This window comes from Manis javanica, chromosome 11, assembly GCF_040802235.1.
Source record: "Manis javanica isolate MJ-LG chromosome 11, MJ_LKY, whole genome shotgun sequence".
In the NCBI taxonomy this organism is placed as follows: Eukaryota; Metazoa; Chordata; class Mammalia; order Pholidota; family Manidae; genus Manis; species Manis javanica.
This window is the reverse complement of record NC_133166.1, coordinates 43,997,732-44,020,996: the sequence shown is the minus strand read 5'-3', so window position 1 is coordinate 44,020,996 and position 23,265 is coordinate 43,997,732. Positions and strand designations below refer to the sequence as shown.

Here is a 23,265-nt window from a genome sequence, read left to right as displayed (position 1 = left end):
ACAAGTTATTTAATATTTTTAATGTTGATAAGCACATGACCTCTGACCTTGCAACATCCCTTCTAGTTATATATTCCAGGCTATCTTACATGTGGCTGCACCTAGAAATATGGTGCAGAATGTTCATAACTTCACTGGTCATAAAAGCAAAAACTCAATTAACCCACATGTCCATCAATAGCAGAACAAAGAAATAAATAGTGCATTATCTCATACCTCAATTTAGTAGTGCACTACAAGCAATAAAAATGGATACATCCTAGAAATAAATATTCATTGAAAATAGTTACTATAAATAAGAGAATAATATGTTCACAAAATTCAAAAACAATCACAACTAGCTATACTCAACAAAGACAAATTTGCATGGGGTAAAATACATGCACCCACACAGAGAGGGTTTGGAAATTATAAACAGACAATTTAGGGTAAGAATAGTGCATGAACACACAGGTAAGGTCAGTAATATGGATAGTGCTCCAATCATGTGTTTATGTTGGTTAATGGGCTTATGTGAGTTCATTTTATTAGTATGTATATAGTGTAGATAAAAACAAACTAATTAAATGTTACATCAGTTATAAAATATATCTATTGACATGGAAATTGTTCATGCTGTGTTAAAATGTTTCACAAAACAATATGCACAGAATCATCCTGCTCTGTAAAACTGTATAAAAATGTGTATATGCAAAGCCAAGTGTATGAGAGAAAATGTGTGAGGCATTTTTTCCTACTTGTGTGTATTATAGGATTGTTTTATGAAATTTTGTTTTTAACTGCTTTTTTTCCCTGAAATAGCACAGACTACTGCTGACATTTTAAAAAATGACAAAAATTATAAATATTATACGTTAGAGCAAGATTAATTCTAGTCAGAAGAACTTTAAGCAATATGATGGAGGAACTGAGGCTAGAGGGTAGAGTTGCAGACTTTCATAGAATTGGATATTGACATGAGGAACAGAGAGATTTGGGAAGTGGATTCAGATTTCAGAAAAGATAAAATGAAGAGACATGTAGAAGAGAATGAGGTCTGTGGGAATTAAAAAGAAAGAATAGTACATTAGCATGCTCTGAGGAGAAAGTTTTAACACTGGAAGTGTGTCATATCAAGTAGTTAATGGAATTCATCTCCAGATTGAGGAATTTAGACTTTATTCATTAGGTAATGAAGAATTTAAATGGTAACTAAACTAGTTTTAACATTTTAACATCCTTAGACATAATTACTCATAGAATTGGTACTTATAACAGCAGTTCTTGCTACACAATGAAGTTAAAATTTTGTATAGAAAAAATAGCTAAGAAAATGGAGAAAAAAGAAAGGCTTTGTATTTCTAAATAACATAAAGTTGGTAATAATTATGAAGTAAAGGTAATGTAAATAAAAAATTATATCATTTATTCAAGTGAATTATTCTAAAGTAATTATGAGAAATAACTATCAGTGTTTCTAAAATATTTTGAATAAAAATATTGTTCTAAAATAAGTTACTAATTATCAGCAATAAATGTTAACATTTAAAACTGATACAAATCTTTGTTTTTTGCAGAAAGAATCATTTTAACAATAACTAATATTCTTACAGTAATAATTGCTTAATTATAATCAGGAAATGCATTTCTTATGTACTGTAGTATTGCTGACAATTTTAAGATCCTAGGATAACTCAGGAACCTGACTGATACTAAATATGTCTATGTGAGTGGCCCATATGCATGAAGAGGACTATTTGCAAATGGATTGGAAGAGTACAAGGATATGTTTGATTAAAATATGGAACAATGAGGTCAATTTAGGCAGGAGTAAAGACTTACTGGTTTAAAGCATTGAAATAAAATAATTTAGAAAGAAAACTTCAGTTTGCTTTTCCATTTTCCTTTTTTTGGGGGGAGTTTAGGGGACATGAAAATAATAGTTTCTATTTATAGAGCCCTTGTCATATGCCAGATAAATATGTTAACTGTGTGCATTGTATCCCAGCAAATGATGATGCTGCTTTTTAAAAATTATGTAAGTATAATTCAGAGTTTAAAAAATTTTCCCAAATTCAACAATCAAGCCAATGGTGGAGATCACTCAAATACTCCTTAATCATAGTGAATCTTAATACTGGACCACTGTAAAATTTAATTAGAAAAATATCGACATTTTAGATCAATAAGCTTAAGTTCTTTTTTCCCATATTCCATTTTCCAAATAAAGCATATCTAAAGCATATTAGAAAGAACAGTATTCACAGTGTAATAATTCATCTCCAAAGGTTAAATGGTTTGTAATTATCAAACTTTAATCAGTCAATTCCAATGCTAATCTGAAACTTAACTGTTACATTTTAAAATGTATGCCTTTTCATTTCACTTAAACAGAAATAGGGTAAACATTACTGTCCAGTAATATATCCTTGGAAACAAAGTTACTAGATAACTTTCAACTTCCCAGTCTAAACTTAATTTTGTGACTTTCTAATAATAAGTTTTAAAACAGAGCTTCTTAAACTGATGTCCACTGATATTAAATTATAGGTATTGTTTTCTGTGCAGAGAGTCCACTGCTATTATAAAATTATTAAAGAGTCTGAAAAATCCCAAATGACTAAGGGCAGCTGATTAAAGCACATTCCCCATTTTTTCTACAATCCTAATGCCTTGTAAGCACCCTCCCTCTTTAAGCTACTAAGAAGCATGTCATTCATTTATTTGTTAATTTATCCCAAAACTACTTATTGTGTCGCCATGGTGTGGCCAGAATGTGGCAGGCTACAGTACACGTGACTCCTGTGCTCATGAAACACCCACTCTGGTAGAAGAACTGCATGGAAAACAAGCAATTTCACAAAACATGAGTCAAGTACAATTTGGATAATTATAATTAAAGAAGATTTTAGATTGCTTTGAGAGCGTAGCACACAATGGGGTGGGCAGACCCATCTTGGGGGCCAGGTAAGTTTTCCTGAAGTGGCATTGGAAGAAGACTGAAAGATGGGCAGTGGCTTCCCAGGTGAATGGGCAAAGGACAGCCTCCCAGATGAGGGAGCAGAACAAGCACGGGATTGACGAGGGAGGAAACTTCCTAATTTAAAGGAACGAAAAGAAAGCAGTAAGCTTCAGGAAAGATGAGAAGGCAAGGAAATGCCAGTCGGAGTGGAAGGTGTGGGTGCCCCATTAATGTCTACCTAATTCTATTTCCCAAATTCGACTCTTGGCTCAACCCCAGTCATCTGTGTGATGTGGAGTTACAGCTTTCTCTCTCTCACCTCTCCGCCTCTCAGATTCCCTATATTGCCCTCTATCGCATCTCCAAAATGCAGACAGAGCAGCGTAATGAAAGACGAAGCTGAAATGGGTCATGCTGATTTTCATGTGTTGACTCCCTTCTACATTCATGACCACATGAAAACTCCTGGGTCTGGGGACAGACACTCCTTCAAAACCTGCTCTTCTTCATGGGGGTGAAAATGCAGCATAGAGAATATAGCCCATGGTTCTGTAACATCTTCCTATGTTGACAGATAGTAACTGCACTCGTTGGGGTGAGGATTTAATAATGCATATAACTGCTGAATCACTACATTATACACTTGAAACCAATTTAATGTTGTATATCAACTACATTTCAATAGAAAAAAACCTCCTTTTCAACCTCTTTCTATACCTGCCCAGTTATTCCTCCATCACTACCCCAAACCTCACCACAAACTATCTCAACACATTCTTTCGTCTTTCATTCTCTCACACACATGTGCTTACACACACACACACATCTGCACCTTTTTATATCTCACACTATTCATCATCCTCTCTTCACTTTTCCATGGTTATTTCTTCTACTTTCCCCCAAATCCATTTTCCTAATTTCCATGTATGCTTTAAAACAGTTTGACTATAACCTGCACTAATGAGTCTCCCAAATTCTTTCATGGAAGATCAAATTTTTCTTCACCCACTTTTCTTCCATAAGATTTCTTTCTCATGGGTATAGTTTAGTTTTGATTATAGATATGCATGATTATCTTTCTCCCCTTACTCCCCTTACTTAGGACTACATCAGTTAGAAATTACTTAGTTCCAAATTATGTAATCCCCAACTAAAAATAGCTTAAACTCTAAGGATTTATTGTCTCACACAAGAAACCCTAAAGTAGAGGAGTTCTGTAGTTAGGTAATTCTCTAACTCAAAAACACCACTGGTATTCAGTAGTTTTTCATCTTTATGCTTGCTATTTTCAAAATGCTCCCTCATAATTACAAGATGACTGTAGCAGTTCCAGTCTAATAACTTTCCAAATTATTCTTTTGGCTATATATACCATATGTCTCTTACATATTTTCTCTGTTATAGATAGTAGAGCCCAATCAATAGAATAATTTTAAAAGTTATTAAATTAGACACCTAGAGAAATTATTATATCATACAGATACATAAGGCTTCATAACTTCTAAGTATTTATATTAAGAGATAATGTTTGTGCTAGAGAGCAGAGAGAAAATAAGTGTTTGCAGATAATTAAAGGTAGAATCAAAACTGAAGCATATGATAATAGCAGAATACATTTACTGATATAAACACCAACACCAGAAAAATATCTCTAGAGAGATGACAACAGAAAGGAAGATGTAATTAGTAAAACAGAATGGGTACCTAGTGCTATAATAAAGAATGATTCTTCAAACCAAGAAGAAGGGAGTTTTGTTCTAAAAACCTCATATTCAGCTTTAGAAAATGGAGTGTCTGAAAATAGGCTGGTTGTAGCTGGCTTTTCTGGAGGAAAATATTGTCAATTAAAAATGGGGAAATGAATGATATTTTATTAAGAAATCACAAATGTAAAATGTTCATTCTTGGACATTTTTTTTAAACTTTTAGGAAATGATTTCAGTTGTATGTCCTAAACAAATTTTTCTCAAAGCAAAGGTCCTTTTTTTGTTGTTGATCCCTTCTGTGACCATCATAGTGAGGCCGTTATGAAACCATTTCCATTGTTATACATAAAAATGTTAGACTTCAGAAAATTCAGTTTCAAAAGGGTCTGTAATCTTAAGCACATGCTTGCTACAGCTCACAGGTGGTGGTTAACACAGGTGGAACCTATTAATGCCCCCAAATAGCATAAGGCTTTAAATAATATGTTCAATGATATTTAAATAATAGTCCACAAAAACACATTCCAGGGTGTGAAACGTTGAAGTCATTTTTAAAGTGAAGTATGTGATACTAAATCAAAACAGCACACCATTCTGCTCACATTTCAGCCTCTGACAGGGGAAGAAAGCTCAGAAATCAGGCTTCCATATCAGCTTCAAAGGTTTGCCTGACAAGACCTTAAGCTCAATAACTTATTAGCAGTCATTCACTTCAAAATCATTCATCATCTGCTCTCTTGGTGTAAGGCATGGTATTAAATGCTACCAGTGGAAGGGATGGATGAGGAAGAAGGGGGACAATAAAAACAAATGAACAGGATCTCTATCTTTACCGACATTCTTAGTATGAAACAGATATTTATCTAAATGCTACTTGTATGTTTATTAAAATATAAAAATGGAAAAAAAAATCAGAAAGGGATTTGCACATCAGTTACAGTGTACACTGATAAGGAAATTATATATAAAATAATACAAATGAAGTTTACAATGGAAATCGATGAAATGTACTATCATTATAAGAGGTTAAATAACTGCTTAAGTTTTGTGAACAACTTAATATTTCTGTGGTTCAGTTTACTCTTTAAAATGAGGGATACATTCTGTATGATGGGTGGATACATGTCATTACACAGTTATCAAAAGTCACAGAATTTATAACACCAAGAGCCTTCATGTAAACTCTGGACTTCAGGTGATGCTGATGTATCAAATGTGCATGTATCAAGTAAGGGATGTTAGTAGTGGAGGAGGCTGTGTATGGGAATTTTTTTGTCTAAAATTCTTCCAAAAGAAAAATTTATTTAAAAAAAAATGATAATAACATTTCTTCCTTCTAGAGTTTTGTGAGGATTAAATATGTTCATAAGGGTAGAGCACAACTCAATAAATGTCAACTACTAATTAGTATTGTTATTATTAACATTATTTTCTAAAATTGACCATGACAAGCAAGCATTAGTTTCATAATAAAAAGAATTAGTACAATTTAAAAAAAGTAGTTGATACAATAAATGGGTATTTCAGGTGGCCTTATGTGGGGAAGTTGGGGTTCCTATGGCCGGGATCCTCACTGAACTTAAACCACCTGATGATGTAACTGGCCTGTTGCTAGGCTACCGCTTCCGCACCCATAGGCAATAAGCTATTATTGTGCTATATAGAGAGCTCAGCCCAGTGCTCCGCGCAGAGGCAGAGACGCTAGTGCTCGACCTACTGCCGGGAGAATAAGTCGAGTAATAAACCCTTTCGCCCCAAGAACATTCTACTGTTATTTCTTTGGTCACACTGCATCCATAGTGAACTTGCCCAGGGCTGAAACAGATTGGCAGGACACCTTATGTCTGTGAGCATATAAGTATGATAAATAATTGGTAATGCATGCATGTTCAGCATATTAGTTTATGTCAAAGAATTAAAAAATGGCTAAAGAAAAAAAAAGAAAACCTGGGAAACTAGACAAAGTCTTATTAAATATACTTTTGTATATTTATGGGAATGAAAAGTTAAAGTTAAAAATTAACTTTTAAAGTTAAAAATTAAAACATTGTATCTATTATGTGCCAAGAAAATATTCAGCATATGGAAAAGCTAGAGGATATCTATTTTTAATTTGGTTCAAGTAAATGCTTGACGAAGCCAGTCATGCTTCAGACTGGTGTCAGTAGAAGCATATAGCAATTGGTGATTTTACTGGGCCATTGCTGGGGTTTTAGTAGCATCAGCAGGGCTGCTGTTTCAGGGAGATAGGGACACTTTCTCAGTTGTAAAGACTGACCCTAGATGGGGATAAAATGTTCATAATGTCTATAGGTGTGGCAAGTTTAGGCATATTGGGCAGCTGTGTGAAGAGTTGTCAGGAAGGGGTTTAAACCAGTCACATGAAACACTGTATTGCAGGAATTAACTAATAACGAAAGCATCATTATCATTTATACAATCTTATTATTCAGATTAGGGCTCATGGAGATACATGGAATAGAAGGATATTATCCTTTGTGTAAGTGAAAGACCTTGAAAAATGTCAATCAGGACTTCTTGAGTGCATAGGAAAGCAGATAAGTGTTCATGGAAGGACCCTAATCCTAATATTAATAGGAAATTGAATTCCTACTCCATGAAAATAAGGCAAATGCTGGTTTTAAAAATGTTTGACTTTGTAGGAAGAGGGTAGGAAATGCTGTCCCTTGTATCTTTATGTAAGCATGCAGGGAACTTCCTTATTACCTACATCTTTTGATACCATGGTAAACAGGTGTTGAGAATGCTTGTCCTATATATTTTAACTCTATCATGAATGATGCTGGAATGGATTAGAGTCCAAAAGTAAATTCAGACAAAGGGAACTACCAGTGGCAAAATTAAAGGTTCCCAGGAATTGAATGAGCCACTATCCATATTGTGTATTTTGATCAATAAGTATTAGATTATTTAAAAAAATTAGAAATTGGTATGTCTTAGATAACTCAAATATGGTAGTTATATCACTATTCATGAGAGGGCATAGACATTCACAGCTTTTACGTTTCATTTAAAAATAAAATTAGAATATTTTACATACTCTATTGGAAACTAAATATTCTGAATCCCATGTTCACTTTTCCACTGACTCTAGCTTAAAGGGGATAACAAACAATAGTGGAAAGATGGATTAATGTAAAGCAGTTCCCATATGAAAAAGCATGTATCTACTATGAAATCTCACAGCAACTGTTGTCACTAAAATGAGTATAATTACTGTCCATGATAGAATGACTTTATGGATGCAAAGAGCTTTGAGAGAGATACAGGATTCATGAACACATTGTAATTTGGCTAATGTGGAACCATTCCCTCTCTCAGATTCCCCATTAATTTATTCATTTGTTCATTCATCAGCTTATTTACTGTTAGTCATGATGTATTATGATGAACATTAGAAGAACTAAAATAATGAAGATAAAGGCAAGGCCCTCAGGAGTTTGCTATTGTGAATTAAACCATCAATAATTATTTGTCCAACTAATGGCATCATTGGTAAATTTCCAGGACTATCAGTGACTCCTAATTTTTGTATATAATGTAAAGAGAAGCTCAACTGATATTCTTTTATCTTTCTGTCTATAAAAAGCTAACATTAATTGAATGCTTGTAAGTGCTATACATGTTATCTCATTCAGTCATTCCTACAATGCTGTAAAGTTATTATTATTGTACTCATTTTTGAGATAAAAGATTTTTAAAGATGTCAAAGCACTTATTAAAGATTGTATCACTAGGAAGCAACAGAGCAGAGACTTAAATTCAGGTTTACTGAATAGAAGTGTTTTTTTCTTTTCTTCCATGCTATCTACTCTGTTTTATTGCAATTTTGCTTCTTTGAGTCCTTTCTCTTTGTTTTGGGATAAAACTAGCTATGGTTCTTCTACAGTTTTTATCTTTTCAGGAAAAACAGCCTTAGTTTTATTGATCTTTTCCACTGTCTTTTAATCTCTATTTCACTTATTTGCACTCTGTTCATTATTTCTTACCTTCTGCTAACTTTGGGTTTAGTTTATTCTTCTCTATCTAGTTCTTTGAGATGCAAAGTTAGTTTGTTTGAGATCTTTCTTTTTCTTTATGTAGGCATTTATCATTGTAAATTTCCCTCTTTGAACCGCTTCTGCATCCCATACGTTTTGACATGTTATTTGTCTGCAGGTGTATATATTTAATTTCTCTTCTGATTACTTCTTTGACTTATTGGTTGTTTAGGAGCATGTTGTTTAATCTCTGTATATTTGTGAAAATTTCCAGCTTTCTTCTTCTGATTCTTTTCCGGTTTTATACCATTTTGGTTAAAAAAAGATGCTCGATATGACTTTAATCCTCTTACGTTTAAGACTTATACTATGGCCTAATGCATGTTCTATCCTGGAGACTGTTCCGTATATGCTTGAGAAAAACATGTATTCTGCAGGCAGTGGTTGGAATGTTCTGTAAATGACTAGTAGGTCCATGTGATCTAATCTGTAGTAAAGTCCAACATATCCTTTTCTGTCTAAATGATCCATCCATTGTTGAATATAGGGTATGAATGTTTCATACTATTATTTTATTGTATTGTGGTCTATTTCCTTCTTCAAATTTGTTAACATTTGTTTTATATATTTAGGTGTTTCTATTGTGGGTTTGTACTTACTAATGTTATAACCCCGTGATGAATTAATCCTTTTATCATTATATAGTGACCTTCCTTGTCCCTTTCAACAGTCTGGCCTAAAGTCTATTTTGTTTGCTGTAAGTATAGCTATCCTTTCTTTATTTTCATTTCCATAAGCATGGAACATCTTCTTCCATCCATCCCTAAATGTTGGGACATCATTTTCATCCAACATTATGCATCATAATAACGGAAGAAGCACTGCTTATTTAAATATTTGTTCCTTATTTGTTAGAATACCTTTAAGGTTCTAAGCAAAGTACACTAGACTTGGCATAAGCAAACTGGGTTCATGTTTTAGCTCTTTTTTAAGTAAAATGGTTTCAGCAGTATCTGCTCTATTTATTGTCAAGAGATAATCAAACATCTTACAGCAAAGCCGTAAAGGATTATGCAAATTAAGTTTATCATCCTCATTATTACTGAGCAACTAGAAGCACAAGATAGCAATTGGAACCCAGACAATAGCCAACAAAAGGGAACAATTTGCTCTTAGAATATAACTGATGTGAATAACTTCCTAGGTTAGGTGGCAGAGACATTTAGGAAATATTCTTGATTTCATAAAGAGAAGATCAAAGAAGGCCATCTATGCCACAGGAAAGCCGAACAGTAGCACTCTAGGGGGCTCAAAAACACTGTGACTTCACAGAATCCTGAATATCAATGTGTGTCATAGAGTGGTGAAAAGAAAGGCTACCTCTCCTAATTTCCTTTGAAATATTTAAGTCCAACTCAGTGCAGTGAGGGTGGATTCCAGATGACAGATGATTCTCTGGTCCTTCATAAATCATTTCATATAATTACTTTCGATAAATATAAAGATCTTGTTGCTTACTGTTTTTGGACATTCTTTTACGGAAAGTCTTGATGAATGATCAAATTCTTTTCTTGTTTTCAAACTTCACGTAGAATCTTGTGATGCATACTTTCCCAGAGATGGGCACACAATAATATTTTATTAGTACAAATAAGTCTGAAACTAATAATATTTAGTTCATACTCATAACAACATTTTGAAGAAAATAGTACTATTATCCCCCATAACACTGACAAGGAATTGGTATAAAAAGTTGCCTCTGTTACACAGCTGATTAGTGCCAGAGTACAAACCGAAATCCAGGCAGTTTGCCTTTACAGCCTCTGCTCTTAAACACTGAATATACTACGTACCGTGTGTCATGCTATACATTCAGTACTTATGCATTTTCAGTTATTAGGCTCATGTTTTGCATTGTTAGCTCTGTTTCACAGAAGAATAATCACAGTCTGTAGTTCAATTTCTCAATATCTCACATGTGCGTTTAATAATTGGCCGAAGCCAGAATTTACAATTGGTCTGTTGTATTCCAAATTCTGTGCTCTCCTACATGATGCTCAGCACTGGGTATTTGACATTTAGTTATAGATTTCAGCACAGGTTTCCAGGACAGTGATGATAAAGAGAGATGCCAGCAAACTCAGGTTGTCCTCATAATGGAGCTTGCTAATGCCTAAAAAAGGACTATTGGAAAGAAGCATAAGCCTATATCTTAAAAAGCATTTTTAGTTTCTTTCTACATGCACTGTGATGCTATTTTAGGCAGAACAGATTAGAACCTAACCCTACCTTTAAGAAAATAGTTTAACACACTGGAAACTAGTGAATTCTAGGATATTTTCACTGATAAACCAAGGCCATAGAGTATCATTCCATTTGAACTCCCCTTCATCTATGTAAAAATTTATTCAAAGTTTCATTCATCCTCAACAACTTATTTTTCATCTCAGAAGTTGGTATGTCCCTAGTCCCTTCAAGGTCCAAGTCTTCATCTTGTGATCAGATTCATATTCCTTGATGTTTCCTCTGGAATCTTGAATCCTTACTACTTATCTCTAATTTTTGTCTTTTTATTTTTTTCATTCTTCCCTCTCTCTCTTACTGAAAGCATAGACAATCTCCTTCCATCTTACTAGTCCCCCATACATTTGTCCACCCTCCTCCTTGCCGTACCTAATTTCCTTAAAAGAATCTAGGTCTTCTCACCTCTACTTGCTCATAAATTGCTCCAAATTGTATGTCCTTTGCATTTCTCAGATTCATCCCCTCCTCTTCTTTCCCACTCATTGTCTCTCACCAAGAACTACTCTTATTTTCCCAACAATTCTGTTTGCTTCTGTCCTCTCCTCTGAATCCTTCTCCTTATATCACTATTGTAATGATCTTCTTTACATTTTAATCTTATTAGATTTCCCTTACTAAAAATCACTTAGTACATTCCCAGTGGCTGCAAGCTATAAAAATAAATGGATGAATAATTCCTTGAGAGGAAAAACATCTACTGTCAATTTAAAATAATCAAAGCAAGTTATTAAATTCCTTATAAATGCCCTTTTCTTTTGCAAGTGTAAGGAAATATCAAACTGTAGATTCAGTTTGTAGGGTTAAGCTTTTTGCTGCATATAAGGAGATAAAAGAAAAGTTAGACAAGAATTTCTAGCATCAAAGTGTCTCTTGGATTGATAATTGATAAGGGGATATTGGGGCATTTCTTGTCCATAAGTAGCCAAGCGGTAACTAGAAGCTAACATAAAACACCTTTGAAATAACTTAATCTCTGTTACATTGGAGGCATCACAAAAAGTATTACTATTTGATGAGTATTCAAGAGATTCTAATGAAAATATAGGAAAAGAATAGAGAGCCAACCATTCAGTTCTCTGGTCACTGCACTTTGGGTCCCCAGCTCAGGTGGGTGGAGAAGTGTCAGTATTTATGCAGCCCAGCTTTGGGAAGGCTCTGGCCCAGTAAGGCCCAAAGCACTTAGCCATGCACCCTCCTGCCACTGTGCTGCACCCCAGCAAGGTCAGCTCTGCCCCCGGGGCAGTGAGGGAGGAGCTCAAGGGGAGATCTGCAGGCAAGGTTGTCAGCTAAACCTGCTCCTGCTAAACTGGAAGAATAAGTTAGCAGGAGAGGATAAATCTTTAGACAAAAAGTGCAAACAAAGAGTAAAGAAGGGATAAAACAAGCCAAAATGGCTAATGAAGAAAATATTTATATTTATCTACAGAAAATGGAGAAACTAAATACCAGGGGAATCCAGCCTCTGATGAAGCCAGAGGGAAAGAAGCCAAAGGGAAAGAAGCCAAGTGTGATTAACATCACATGCCATATCTTTTCAGTAGTCTTTGTCTCCCTTTATGGACATGAAGAATTTTTTTATCAACTCTTTTTGTCAATGTAACTTTTTAGTAACTCTAGAAACATCTTTTAAAAAGGAGGGAATACTACCTCATTCCATTTTTTAAAATTGAAGTATAGTTGATAGTTGATACAATTTGGAGTCACAGTCATACATTTAATAACACCTTTGAACATTTTAAATTATTTATATTCTCACATTGTTGTTTTGTAGAATTATTTCCTAAAGAAAATCACTCCTTAATCTTGCTCTCCCTGTTACACTTTCACACACTCTGCAATATCATTGCTCTGGTGGTCCAATTTCCCTAGTAAATTTGTTAATGTCCTGTGAAAGATGAAAAATTTGAGTATGTAGTATAATGATATTGTGAATTATTGGGACTTACAATGTGGCAGCTTACCAACTTTGAAGACACTGCTACTTGATATCCTCTTAAGAAAAAAATAGCCTCTGAATTCTAGGCTAGGAAGTCACTGGAATCACTGTTTAGAGAAGAATCAAACCTGCCAGTCCTTTACATTTACAGTGCATTTATTAAAAATTGTGTGCAAATGGAAATATTTGTGTGTGGATCCTCCAAATAACTAATAAAAGCTCAAATATGAAAATAAACAACAACCAAAAAGAAAATGGAAGCTGGTGGGCCTTCTTTTGTGATGCAGATGACCCTCTGTAGTGACGTTTTCGTTTTCTCTGAATGGCAATATGGCTTCCTAGACTTAGGTAAGATAACACTTTTACCAAGAACGTTTTGTTCCTATTCATTTTTATTTTAGGATTAAATGAATTGTATCCTCATGTTCCTAATCAATGTCTTTGCAAGAAGTTCATGGAGATATTCAACTAATAGGTAATAATGTATGTTCATAGAGTAACATAAAATATATTTTAAGTTTTTTAACTTAAAAAATAAGTTTTTAACTTAAACTGAACTTCATTGCCACATATATGCCCTATCTGCTGGGAGGTAATTAAACAAGCCATTAAGACTTTCCAAGCCCAAAAGATGAAACCCCAACAAAATTCCTTAGATATGGTTCTATTTTACAAAAATGTTTTAGACTTTGCCATCATTTTAATCCTTACAATAACCCTGGACATATAAAGATCTATAATATACTTCTGTAGTATGGAAACAACTCCAATAGTAATTGTTAGCTATGAACAGACAGCTGGTAGAAAAAATGTATCTGTCTCACACAGATAGATCACCTGTGAACTAGTTGAGAAATCTTCTATTCCAGATGTGAGAACATGGAGGGAAAAGGCAGGCCTATGTCTTAGACTCCTTCCAATTTCTAGAGTAAGGATCTGAATAGCTCTCAACCTTGGCTGTAAATTAGAATAGTCTGGAGCGTTGACCAATCCTCAAATTTGAAATCTGCCACACTTCTGCTAGATTGTGTCACAACAGTGAGTGTTGATATACAGGTGTGAGTAAAGCTCCCAACAATTAAAAAATGCAGCCTACACTGAGGCCCTTTGGTCTATGGTGAGTCCAGGTGTACCGTTGAGATTTCCTGGAAATTACTTTGCAACAGATTTTTGACAGAAGAGAGGGAAATACAAATCCTCCTTGCATTAAATCTCCAGGCACCAAGCAGAATGCGATCTTCAGTTGGATGCCTTTAAGCTTCTGAATGGGGGCCACTGTTGCCTGCTACCTTAGAATGACATTTCTAACAAACTGGAAAAAAATGAGCAAAACATTGTTATCCAAGTAAATACCTATCAGAGTTGTGACCTTTACCAATGTAAACTGCAGTTAAACCCAAGGCAGTGTGCTGCATGGCAAGAAAAACACAGACAAAGGCTGATAACTGCCTGGGGGTGGTGATGAAATAATGGATTTTTGTAACACAATTTCATCATTTTTATCCACATCGCTTATCTGAATCGCTTCTCATTTCTGCTGTCTTTCGATTTCTCCTTTATGGCATTTACTCTTACAGTCACTGACATTTAATATATTGTGAGGATTCATCCATATTTTTATGCTGAAAACTGTAGTTGGACCTATTTCAATAGATGTATTCTCACATCTTAATATTAAAACATGGTAAGTAGTTTTTGTGTTTGTATTAATTAAAGTAGCATCCTATCAAAAAACTTTAAATTTTCTCTAAGTGCTACCCAGGTTTCCAGATAAAATACTTATTTAATACATTTATTGACTGTGTCAGACACCACCACACATGTTCAATGCTGTATGTGAATTTTCTTACCGAAACTGTGTGACAACTGTGTAAGGTCGGTGCTGTTAATGTCCACATTTTACATATGCAGAAGGTTCGTTTCAGAGAAGTTGCAGAAAAAAGATTTTTACTCTGATTAATATTGGCTCTTTCTTTACAAGAATCATATTTCCTTGTATTTGTGTTCAGTATCCTTATCTTAGATGTTACTGAAAAGTACAGCCTAACTGCATAAGTCTCCCTGGGCCCTCAGGAATCTTGGCTGGAACACTTGGAACAGAAACATGAGCCTTTTCTATCTTTTGATGTTTACTGTGACTGTGGTGACTGGTGGGTCTCGCACCAAGAAGCAGAAGACTCTGTGGGGGAGAGGGCGGGAATAAGCCGAGTCTCCAGAAGGCATGTGACCTGGACTGAGGTCTGGTGCAGGCAGCAGCCACCTCCTCTTCCCACAGGCCATTTCCCAGCAGAGGCACCAAGACTGGGAAGAGCAAAGACCTGCCTGCTGAGCTCTGTTCCCTCCACAGCCTGTCGTACAGAGATATCAACTCTGGGCAGGAGAGGAGAGACAAGGGGGGAGGCTGGGAACTGTCTTCGACTAAAGGACCAGGGCCCTATGCCCAGCTTCTTTCTCTTCTAGTTTAATCCTCCCCTAAACACTAAGAGGTATCTATCACCCCCATGTAGAATGACTCTTAGCTCTTAAACTCTGTATCATTCAGCTGTAAACACCAAAGACAGTATTGTATTATTAATTCATATTTGTTCACCTAACAGTGGCAGACATCTTGGCAATATGTTTCCCATTCTTCCTCCTACTTTTATATATCTTCTAAATTATACAAACTCACTTTGAAGTTTTATAATAATATGAATATAATTAAGTAAAACAGGATAATGGATATACAAAAATGATTAGTTTTCAGAATGTACAATTGAAAAAGGCTTTTAAAAATATTTATCTTATCTAAACATTTAATATGCCTCTAGCTCTACCACACAAGCAGTGGAAGAGAAATATAAATAAGTGTGTTGATCGTATAATGTTTGTACATTACCTATGATGCCCAGTAGGTCTGTCTTAAAGGCTTACTACACATTCACACACACCACACTAACACACACAGACAGGAGCATGTGATTCACTAACTCTGGGGTTAAGAGGATGCTGATTTGTACTGCTTGGCAGTTACTATTGGATAGATCCTACTGCTTTCAGTCTACCAACAATCTGGTATCACTGAACAAGAAGCTGGAAACAGATATCAGTAGCACACTGTTATACAGAATTTGTACTATACAAATCCAAAATACATAATATCCTCAAAAGCAGAGATAATAGCATAATATGATAGTATTGGTATTTACCACTTTCACTTTTAGTATAACTCACTTATTTTTAAGTATAATGGCTGTTTAACAGCTGACTAGTACAACATCTGAAAATTTAACACTCAGCTTGTACAAGTAGGTATGAGTCATCTCAGGCGGGCCACTAGAGTAATCACCATTCTAAATACATGCAATGACATGCATGTCCTGTTTTTTGAACTGATAGTCCTCAGCTCAAATACATAATGAAGAGTACCCTAAGCATTCCACCCATTAGACTATACATAGAACCATATACAAGTTAGTTCTCGTCTGTGTCCTTTGTGGTCCTTATCTCTTTTTAGTCTATACTGTCATCTCAGTGATACTGTAGATCTATTTCCAACATTTAACTGCCATTCATGGTGATGATGCCAAATCCCTTATGTCCACTTATATGTCTTCACTGAATTCCAGAAACAAATGCATGAACACCTACTGATATAGACATTTGCTTGTATGAACCATGGTTAACACTAAGCATGTTGAAAAACAGACCAATTTCACTTCTCCCTTAAAAACTCTTTTTGCCTTTTGCATCAGAGTGATTTCCTCCCTGCATAAATCCTGTGTACTGACTAGGTGACTGCAGTTCTATTCCTCAATTACATCTGGAACACCTTTTCCATTTCTGCCCCCTAGGTCAGGCCAATACCCTTCCCTGCTTGAATTGCTGAAACAGGTTGTCACTGGTTTGCTTGTTTCTACTCTAGTTAGAGTTATGTTATGCCAAATGCAAATCATATCTCCTGGCTTTTATCTTGGCTCTCCACCTGTTTTCTGAGACAATATTTTCTACACAATAATACATAATAATCTTTGATGGTTATGTAGAAATAAGCAAACCATATATTTACTTCATATGTTGAAGCCCTATATACTCTCCTTGATGCAATGGTGTTAGGAGATGGGGCCTTCTGGATATAACTAGGTTTGGATTTAGTCATGATGGTGGGGCCCTCATGGTAGGATTATTGCCCTTACAAAGAAGAGAAAAAAAGAGAGACCACACTCTCTCTCTCTTCATGCACACATACAGAGAAAAGACCATGTGAGCACATAGCTAGAAGATGGCTGTCTACAGTCCAGAAGGAGGGTCCTCATCAAGAACCGAATCTAGTAGCATCTTGATCTTGGGATTCAAGCCCCCAGAACTGTGAGATATTAATGTCTGCTACTTAAGTGACCACATCTGCAAGGTTTTGTTATAACAGCCCCATCTGACTAAAACAGAAATGCAGCAATTGTCATTTCAGATGAATTCCCTAGAAATATCACTCTGGATGCAGAATAATATAGAGCATATCGATGCATCAAGCAGAGTCATCTCCCTTAAGGAGAGGTGCCTATGCAGCCATTGCTGTATGTAAGGCAGGGGCAAGAGTCCTGAGGGATAAACAGTGTGCTATCAGAGCACTGAGAACAGAAAAAATAATTCTAACTCGGAGGGTAAGAAAAAATTCACTCGTATCAGAGAAAAGCAGGCATAACAGCTGTGGAGAAGGAAAGGAAGCTGATGGACCTGATTGAGGGTCCTCAGCAGAAACTTAAGCTACAGAACTAAAAGGTTATATAACAGGCATGAGCCAGAATTAAAATATATATAAATACCAATATATAAATTATCTTTAAGGTTTTGCCAGTATTTGTAACATTGAATGCCTTTTCTAATGAAATCTGTGGTTTTAAAAATATATAAAATATTCAATATGTATGCATGTATACACACACACATACATGCATGTATAATGCAATAAAAATTTTGTTTTTGTCAATCTTCTGGAATAAAAAAATTTAATGAAATGAGATTTGTGGGTGACTATTTTGTCTTTTTCCAGACGTGGGTTGAAATTGATTACGTGGATGTTTAACAGATTTCAGGAAAAAACATTCAAGAGTTGAAAATTCAAAAAGCCAAACAAAAGTAGATGAGACCAGCCATATATCATGGAAAATCAGAATTATTTTTTGTAACACTTATGTCACAACAGTGCTCTGAGATAGGCACTAGTGAAACACATGCAGAGTGGCTAATTGATGCAATTCTTTCACAACTGTCAGGCAGGCATGACATACTACTGTGGCTATAATTAGCCCATTCTGCAGATGTACAGTTAAATGTCCTCATCTAAAGGTTACCTTTTTTGTTTAAAAAGAAAAATTATTCCAACATTAAAGAGTTTCTCTCAAACACACCCATATCACATAATATTGAGGATTTAAAAAATATTATACGTGAGGTACCTGCAGAGAGTAAACCTCAGGTATACATGTTATAATCTCCACCACCATTGAAAAGATAAAGAATATAGGCAAAACATAAACACCAGAGAAAGTTTTAATGCTAATCTATAAAATAAAAAGCTGTATAGTACATCAACTTAGAGTTGTTGAACTTTATCTCAAACAAATGGATTATTGTGTTCTTGTTTTTTGAGAAATGAACAATTCCCAAACCAGGATCATTGAAGGGCTTCATATCTTTTTTCTGTGATAAGCCAAGGTAAATAATAAATATTCATTACTTATTTCAATGACTGGATATATTTATTCATAGTATATCAGTTGAAGTAATAGTCAATAATTTTATGCAGACATTCAGGGTCATAAAGAGCCCAGTTTTAATTGGGCTTAAACAAATATATTTCGAGTTGGGGAAAAGTATTATGTGCACATAGAATTACAAAGTGCTTTACCCCAAGTCATCAGATTTAATAAGTTTGCTTCTCCCCTAGGCTAACACTAGTTGGAGGCAGGGTACACTTCCTGGTACATGGATGAGATGGTGTGAATAGCTGTGCACTTTACCAGGGGCTAGTTCCAAAAGATTTACCCAGGATTTTTCCTGAACATAAAAATATATTATTATGCAACATTCTTTCCTGAATTTAGTTAAGTAAACAAACACTCTAGACCTAGAGTTTTCAAAGAAGGAGAAAAAATATAGGAGAAAAATACTAGCTAAAAATTTTTAAGTCCTTCAGTATATGATAAAACCAAAGAGAATGATAAAATTAAATGCAAATATATATTTTTAAATGATTCTTTGACAGAGAAACAAGATTGCACAGACTAAATATGTACAGTCCAAAATCAACTAGTTAGAGAACAAAACAGAATATTAGAAGATTTATTATGTTTCACTTATTTTTGAGTCTCCATCCTGAAAATATTTTCTCTAATTTATAATTTGTTCACAACCCCATTAATTCAAATATCAGAAATTAGAGACATAAAAAGTAAGTAAGCCACTGATGTAATTCATCATTGGATAATTGTATCAGTGATTCTCAGGTTTTGCTGAGCTCACCCTTAGAGATTTACATTAGAAGTCAGACTGGTATCTATAGCACTCATTTTAATAGCAAGTGATCTCAAAACCAATGATAAGAGAGCCAACATTTTAAAATACATTGCCCCAATCTAAACTCCATTCTCCAATAACTATTTCAGACTGTCAGCATTTATTTAAATATAAAGCCTGCAAATTGAGGGTTCTGATGATTGAAACAAATGCAGCCCTGAAACATCCCTGTGACCTTTCCAAAGGATGCTTGTGGTGGGGATTTGGAGGAAGATTTGCATAAGTTACTTGGTCTCCAAAAAGCCCCTGGGGAGCTTTTAAAAAATGCTGATAACTGGAACTCAACCAGAAAGAGTTTGACTTCATAGGTACGGGGTAAGGCCCAAGTGTCAGAATTTTCTTTTATCAGTATCCCAAGTGAGTCTAATGTACAGGCAATGTTGAGAATAATGGCCTAATTTTTATATTTTTAATTTAAAAAAATGTATCCACTTCCATAAGATGATGCTTACCTGAGGTGATGGAAACTCAAGGAGAAAATATTTTCCATATTAAACCTCTGGTTAATGCTAGAATGTTATACAAGATATTTTTGAATAGTAACAATATATTTATATTTATTATTATTTTACAATTAGATGATCCTAAGAAACAGCTGGCTCTTAAAGAAAAGTTATCTTCCATGTTCTCCAAGTGACTATGGAGACTTTACAAACTGAGTCACAATCTTCCATTTACTTCCTAATCTTCCAATGAATTTGATACCTTACTGGGATCCCTATCTGACTGAGGCAGGAGGTAACTGGTAGGGTAGGTAGAATAGGACATGTTGCCTTGGTAGAGATTGGCCAAGTGGGATGCTGACATTAGGCACTGTGGTCAGCTGGCCAAGAGGGATGAGTGAAAAACCACACCCTGGAACGACCAGCCTGAGAAAGAAGGTGGATTTCTGATTTCAGCCCAGCCCTTGCAACAAGTCCTAGGCAACCAAGTAGACTTCCTACTTTCCAGTGTTTATAATCCCCTGGCCACTGCAGCCCAAATGACTTCCTCCTTTGGAGCCCCTCCCGATTAGTGGGATTCTTCTTCTTTTCACTCCTCATTAAAAGCTTTGCTGGTTGCTCTGTACTCTTGTCTGTTGGCTACATTCTTTGTCACCTTGGAGACACGATCCTGGGAGAAACAGCACCTCAGCGGGTAACACGATGATTGCACAGAGTGAACTATGAAGACAGTACATTACTTGGTGTTACTTTTCAAAGTGTGAAAAAGGTGTACCTTGCTTTTTGTCCTTACTTCTGGAGTCACAGAATCGATTGTCCTAGGCCAAGTTGACATCTGAGTTGGAGTTGGCCTCATTAGACTAAAAGGGTGAGACTGATCATGGAAAACAGTGGACAGGCAGAGTTGTACAGTCTCCTTCATTGCTTTCATCTGCGATTCCTACAAGAAAGAGAGAAAACAATTCCTACATGTGGTTCTGATAATCATTTATCTGATTAGATTCTCCTTCTTCATAGCCTAAACTCACTCTCTACACAAATATATGTCAGTCTCCAAACTTAACTGCCTACTTTTAAATTTAATTTTGATACCCTGTTTAATGCACACAGTCTGTTTTTAGAAGCTAATGTGTTTTCATGATATGTTTTGAGCACTAAAATTTAAAAACATGTCTTACTCTTTTCCCTTGAATTGACATGACTTCAAGCAGGATAATTTGCCGACCAGGAAATACACTCTAGAGTCACTCTAAAATAGAAAATATCCTTCTTAGAAACCTGCCACCTTTCTGCTAGCATCAACCTCCTTTATTACAAATCAATCTCTTGGAAATGTAGGCTCTCGTGTTTCTCAGATTAGCCTGCACCACCATACAATTTTCCCATAAATTGGGAAAAATTAATTTGTTTCTGATAACCTCTTATTTCCTTTTGGCCTTGTTAAGTGGTAGGAATTAATGTGATGTGACTGTAAATGACATTAAAATTTCCTTATATTGGCACAAAATATGACAATATTCCAAGTACTTTCACATGCAAAAAATAATTTTATGCTTTCAAATATCTCTGAAACCAACATTATTGTTACTATTTTACTATGAAGAAAAGAAAGCTTAAGGTTCAGACTGCTTTATTTCTGGTTTACACCACAAGGCAGACTGAATCAACATAGATAACCATTGCTAAGTCCCATCTAATCTCCAACTTCCACTGTAAGTATTTTTAAATGCTAATGAGATACAAAAAATAGTAATAACATAAAGTGAGTACAAATCACAAAGAGATCCCCATGTTCCAAAATGAAGAGCCATATAACTTTTGGGAAATTTCACAGCGACACAGGGGTAATTTTGGGCATGGATATAGGTCCTAAGATAATGTCACATAAACATCTATTTTGAGACATGAGATGTGTCCTTTGAGACAAGAGAGATGAAAAGAGATATTACCTACTAGGGCCAAGATGCCTGGACCACCTGGAACATGTGGAGCTCACCCTTTGAGTGCACCATGGGCCGACAAAGCAATGAAGTCTATTGTCTCTGTCATCATATTATACTCGCCATAACACTACTGCCTTTTATGTACTCTTCCAGGAATACCTTTACATAGCTTCCTCTGTTATTTCAGTCCTATCAAGTCCTCATGGTCACTTTTTTGAGTAGTGGCTATGGCTCAGATCCTTACCAATACCCACGTCTGTGCTTTCCACTCACGTATGGTATAAGATAAGATTTATCTGTAAGATGAGAGTATTGCTAGAATAGCAGTTTAAGAGATTTCTCTCTTTGGTCATGTCAAGAGATTAACAAAAGAAAAGCAGAAAGATTAGCAGCAGCTGGCGATATGTAAGAAATAGGATAGACATGTATTTCCTTCTCTCTCATCAAACTTGTCCTGTCAAGTTGTCAAGACAAAATTAGAATCTGATAAGGACTGGAATGGAGGACTATTGTAACATGGACAGGAGGGGGCTAATCTAAATGATGACCTTTTGCTGAAAATAGTCCTTTTTACTTGCTTGCCTATGTCCCTGGATTCTTGCCATTCTCCAACCTATTATTTTCTAGGATTGATCCTGTTTGTTTCTTTTATAAAATTTATCACTAATTTTTAATGTAAAGGAACATATATACATGTATAAATTGCTTATATTGTTCAGAATTGTATATATTGCAATCTCTGATACATTAAAAGGGACTCCACATAAAGTTTTTTGAATAAATGTCTTAAAAATTTAGGTGCAAATGTCTGTATGTCAGGGAAGGACATTGACAAGCTATGTAAACAAACAGACTTCTGCTCCTATTGGATCTTTGATCCACTCTTCACTGGGCATTCCCTTCTCTCTCTACACGACAGAAGATCATGACATTGGATCCTAGGTCATGAGTGAAATATTACAGGGGGCGTGGAACAGTTTAAACAGTTTCATTTGCATATTACAGTGAGACAATGGAAATGGAGCTAATATGACAAGGCAAAGCAGATCTTGGCAAGGACTCAAAATAAATGTGGCTCTCAAACATAGACTTTTAATGCTCAGATAATACAGGAAGTAGTTATGGAAAGTTTTATTCACTATATTCATATACTGGCTCTTCTTAACACACCATGTATCTGAAAGTTGGATCTGTAATAGGCTTAAGGTATATGTTGCCAAAATAGACAAATTCCTGAGTATTGGCTGAACTTAGATGCTGAAAATAAATAATGAGCAACATCAAATTAATAGTTTCAAGGATCAATTTTCAGTAAAAACTGTTTAGACAAGACAAATTTTCCAACAGAACAATAAATGCAATGTGAATATGTTATAATTTCTTAATTATCTAAACTTTGGTGCATTCATCTCATCTACCCGCACAGGTGTCCTGAT

At 35.2% G+C, this 23,265-nt stretch overlaps 1 protein-coding gene across 2 annotated transcripts in view; it reads right to left on the bottom strand.

Annotated features, from left to right (window-relative positions):
* The window catches only part of LUZP2 (leucine zipper protein 2), a 515,109-nt gene that overhangs the window by 50,922 nt on the left and 440,922 nt on the right, over positions 1–23,265 (bottom strand). For both annotated transcript variants that reach the window (XM_037027123.2, XM_037027124.2), the window contains exon 9: positions 20,662–20,826. In XM_037027123.2, the coding sequence (XP_036883018.2) occupies positions 20,662–20,826 (165 nt within the window). The remainder of the gene's footprint in view (positions 1–20,661; positions 20,827–23,265) is intronic.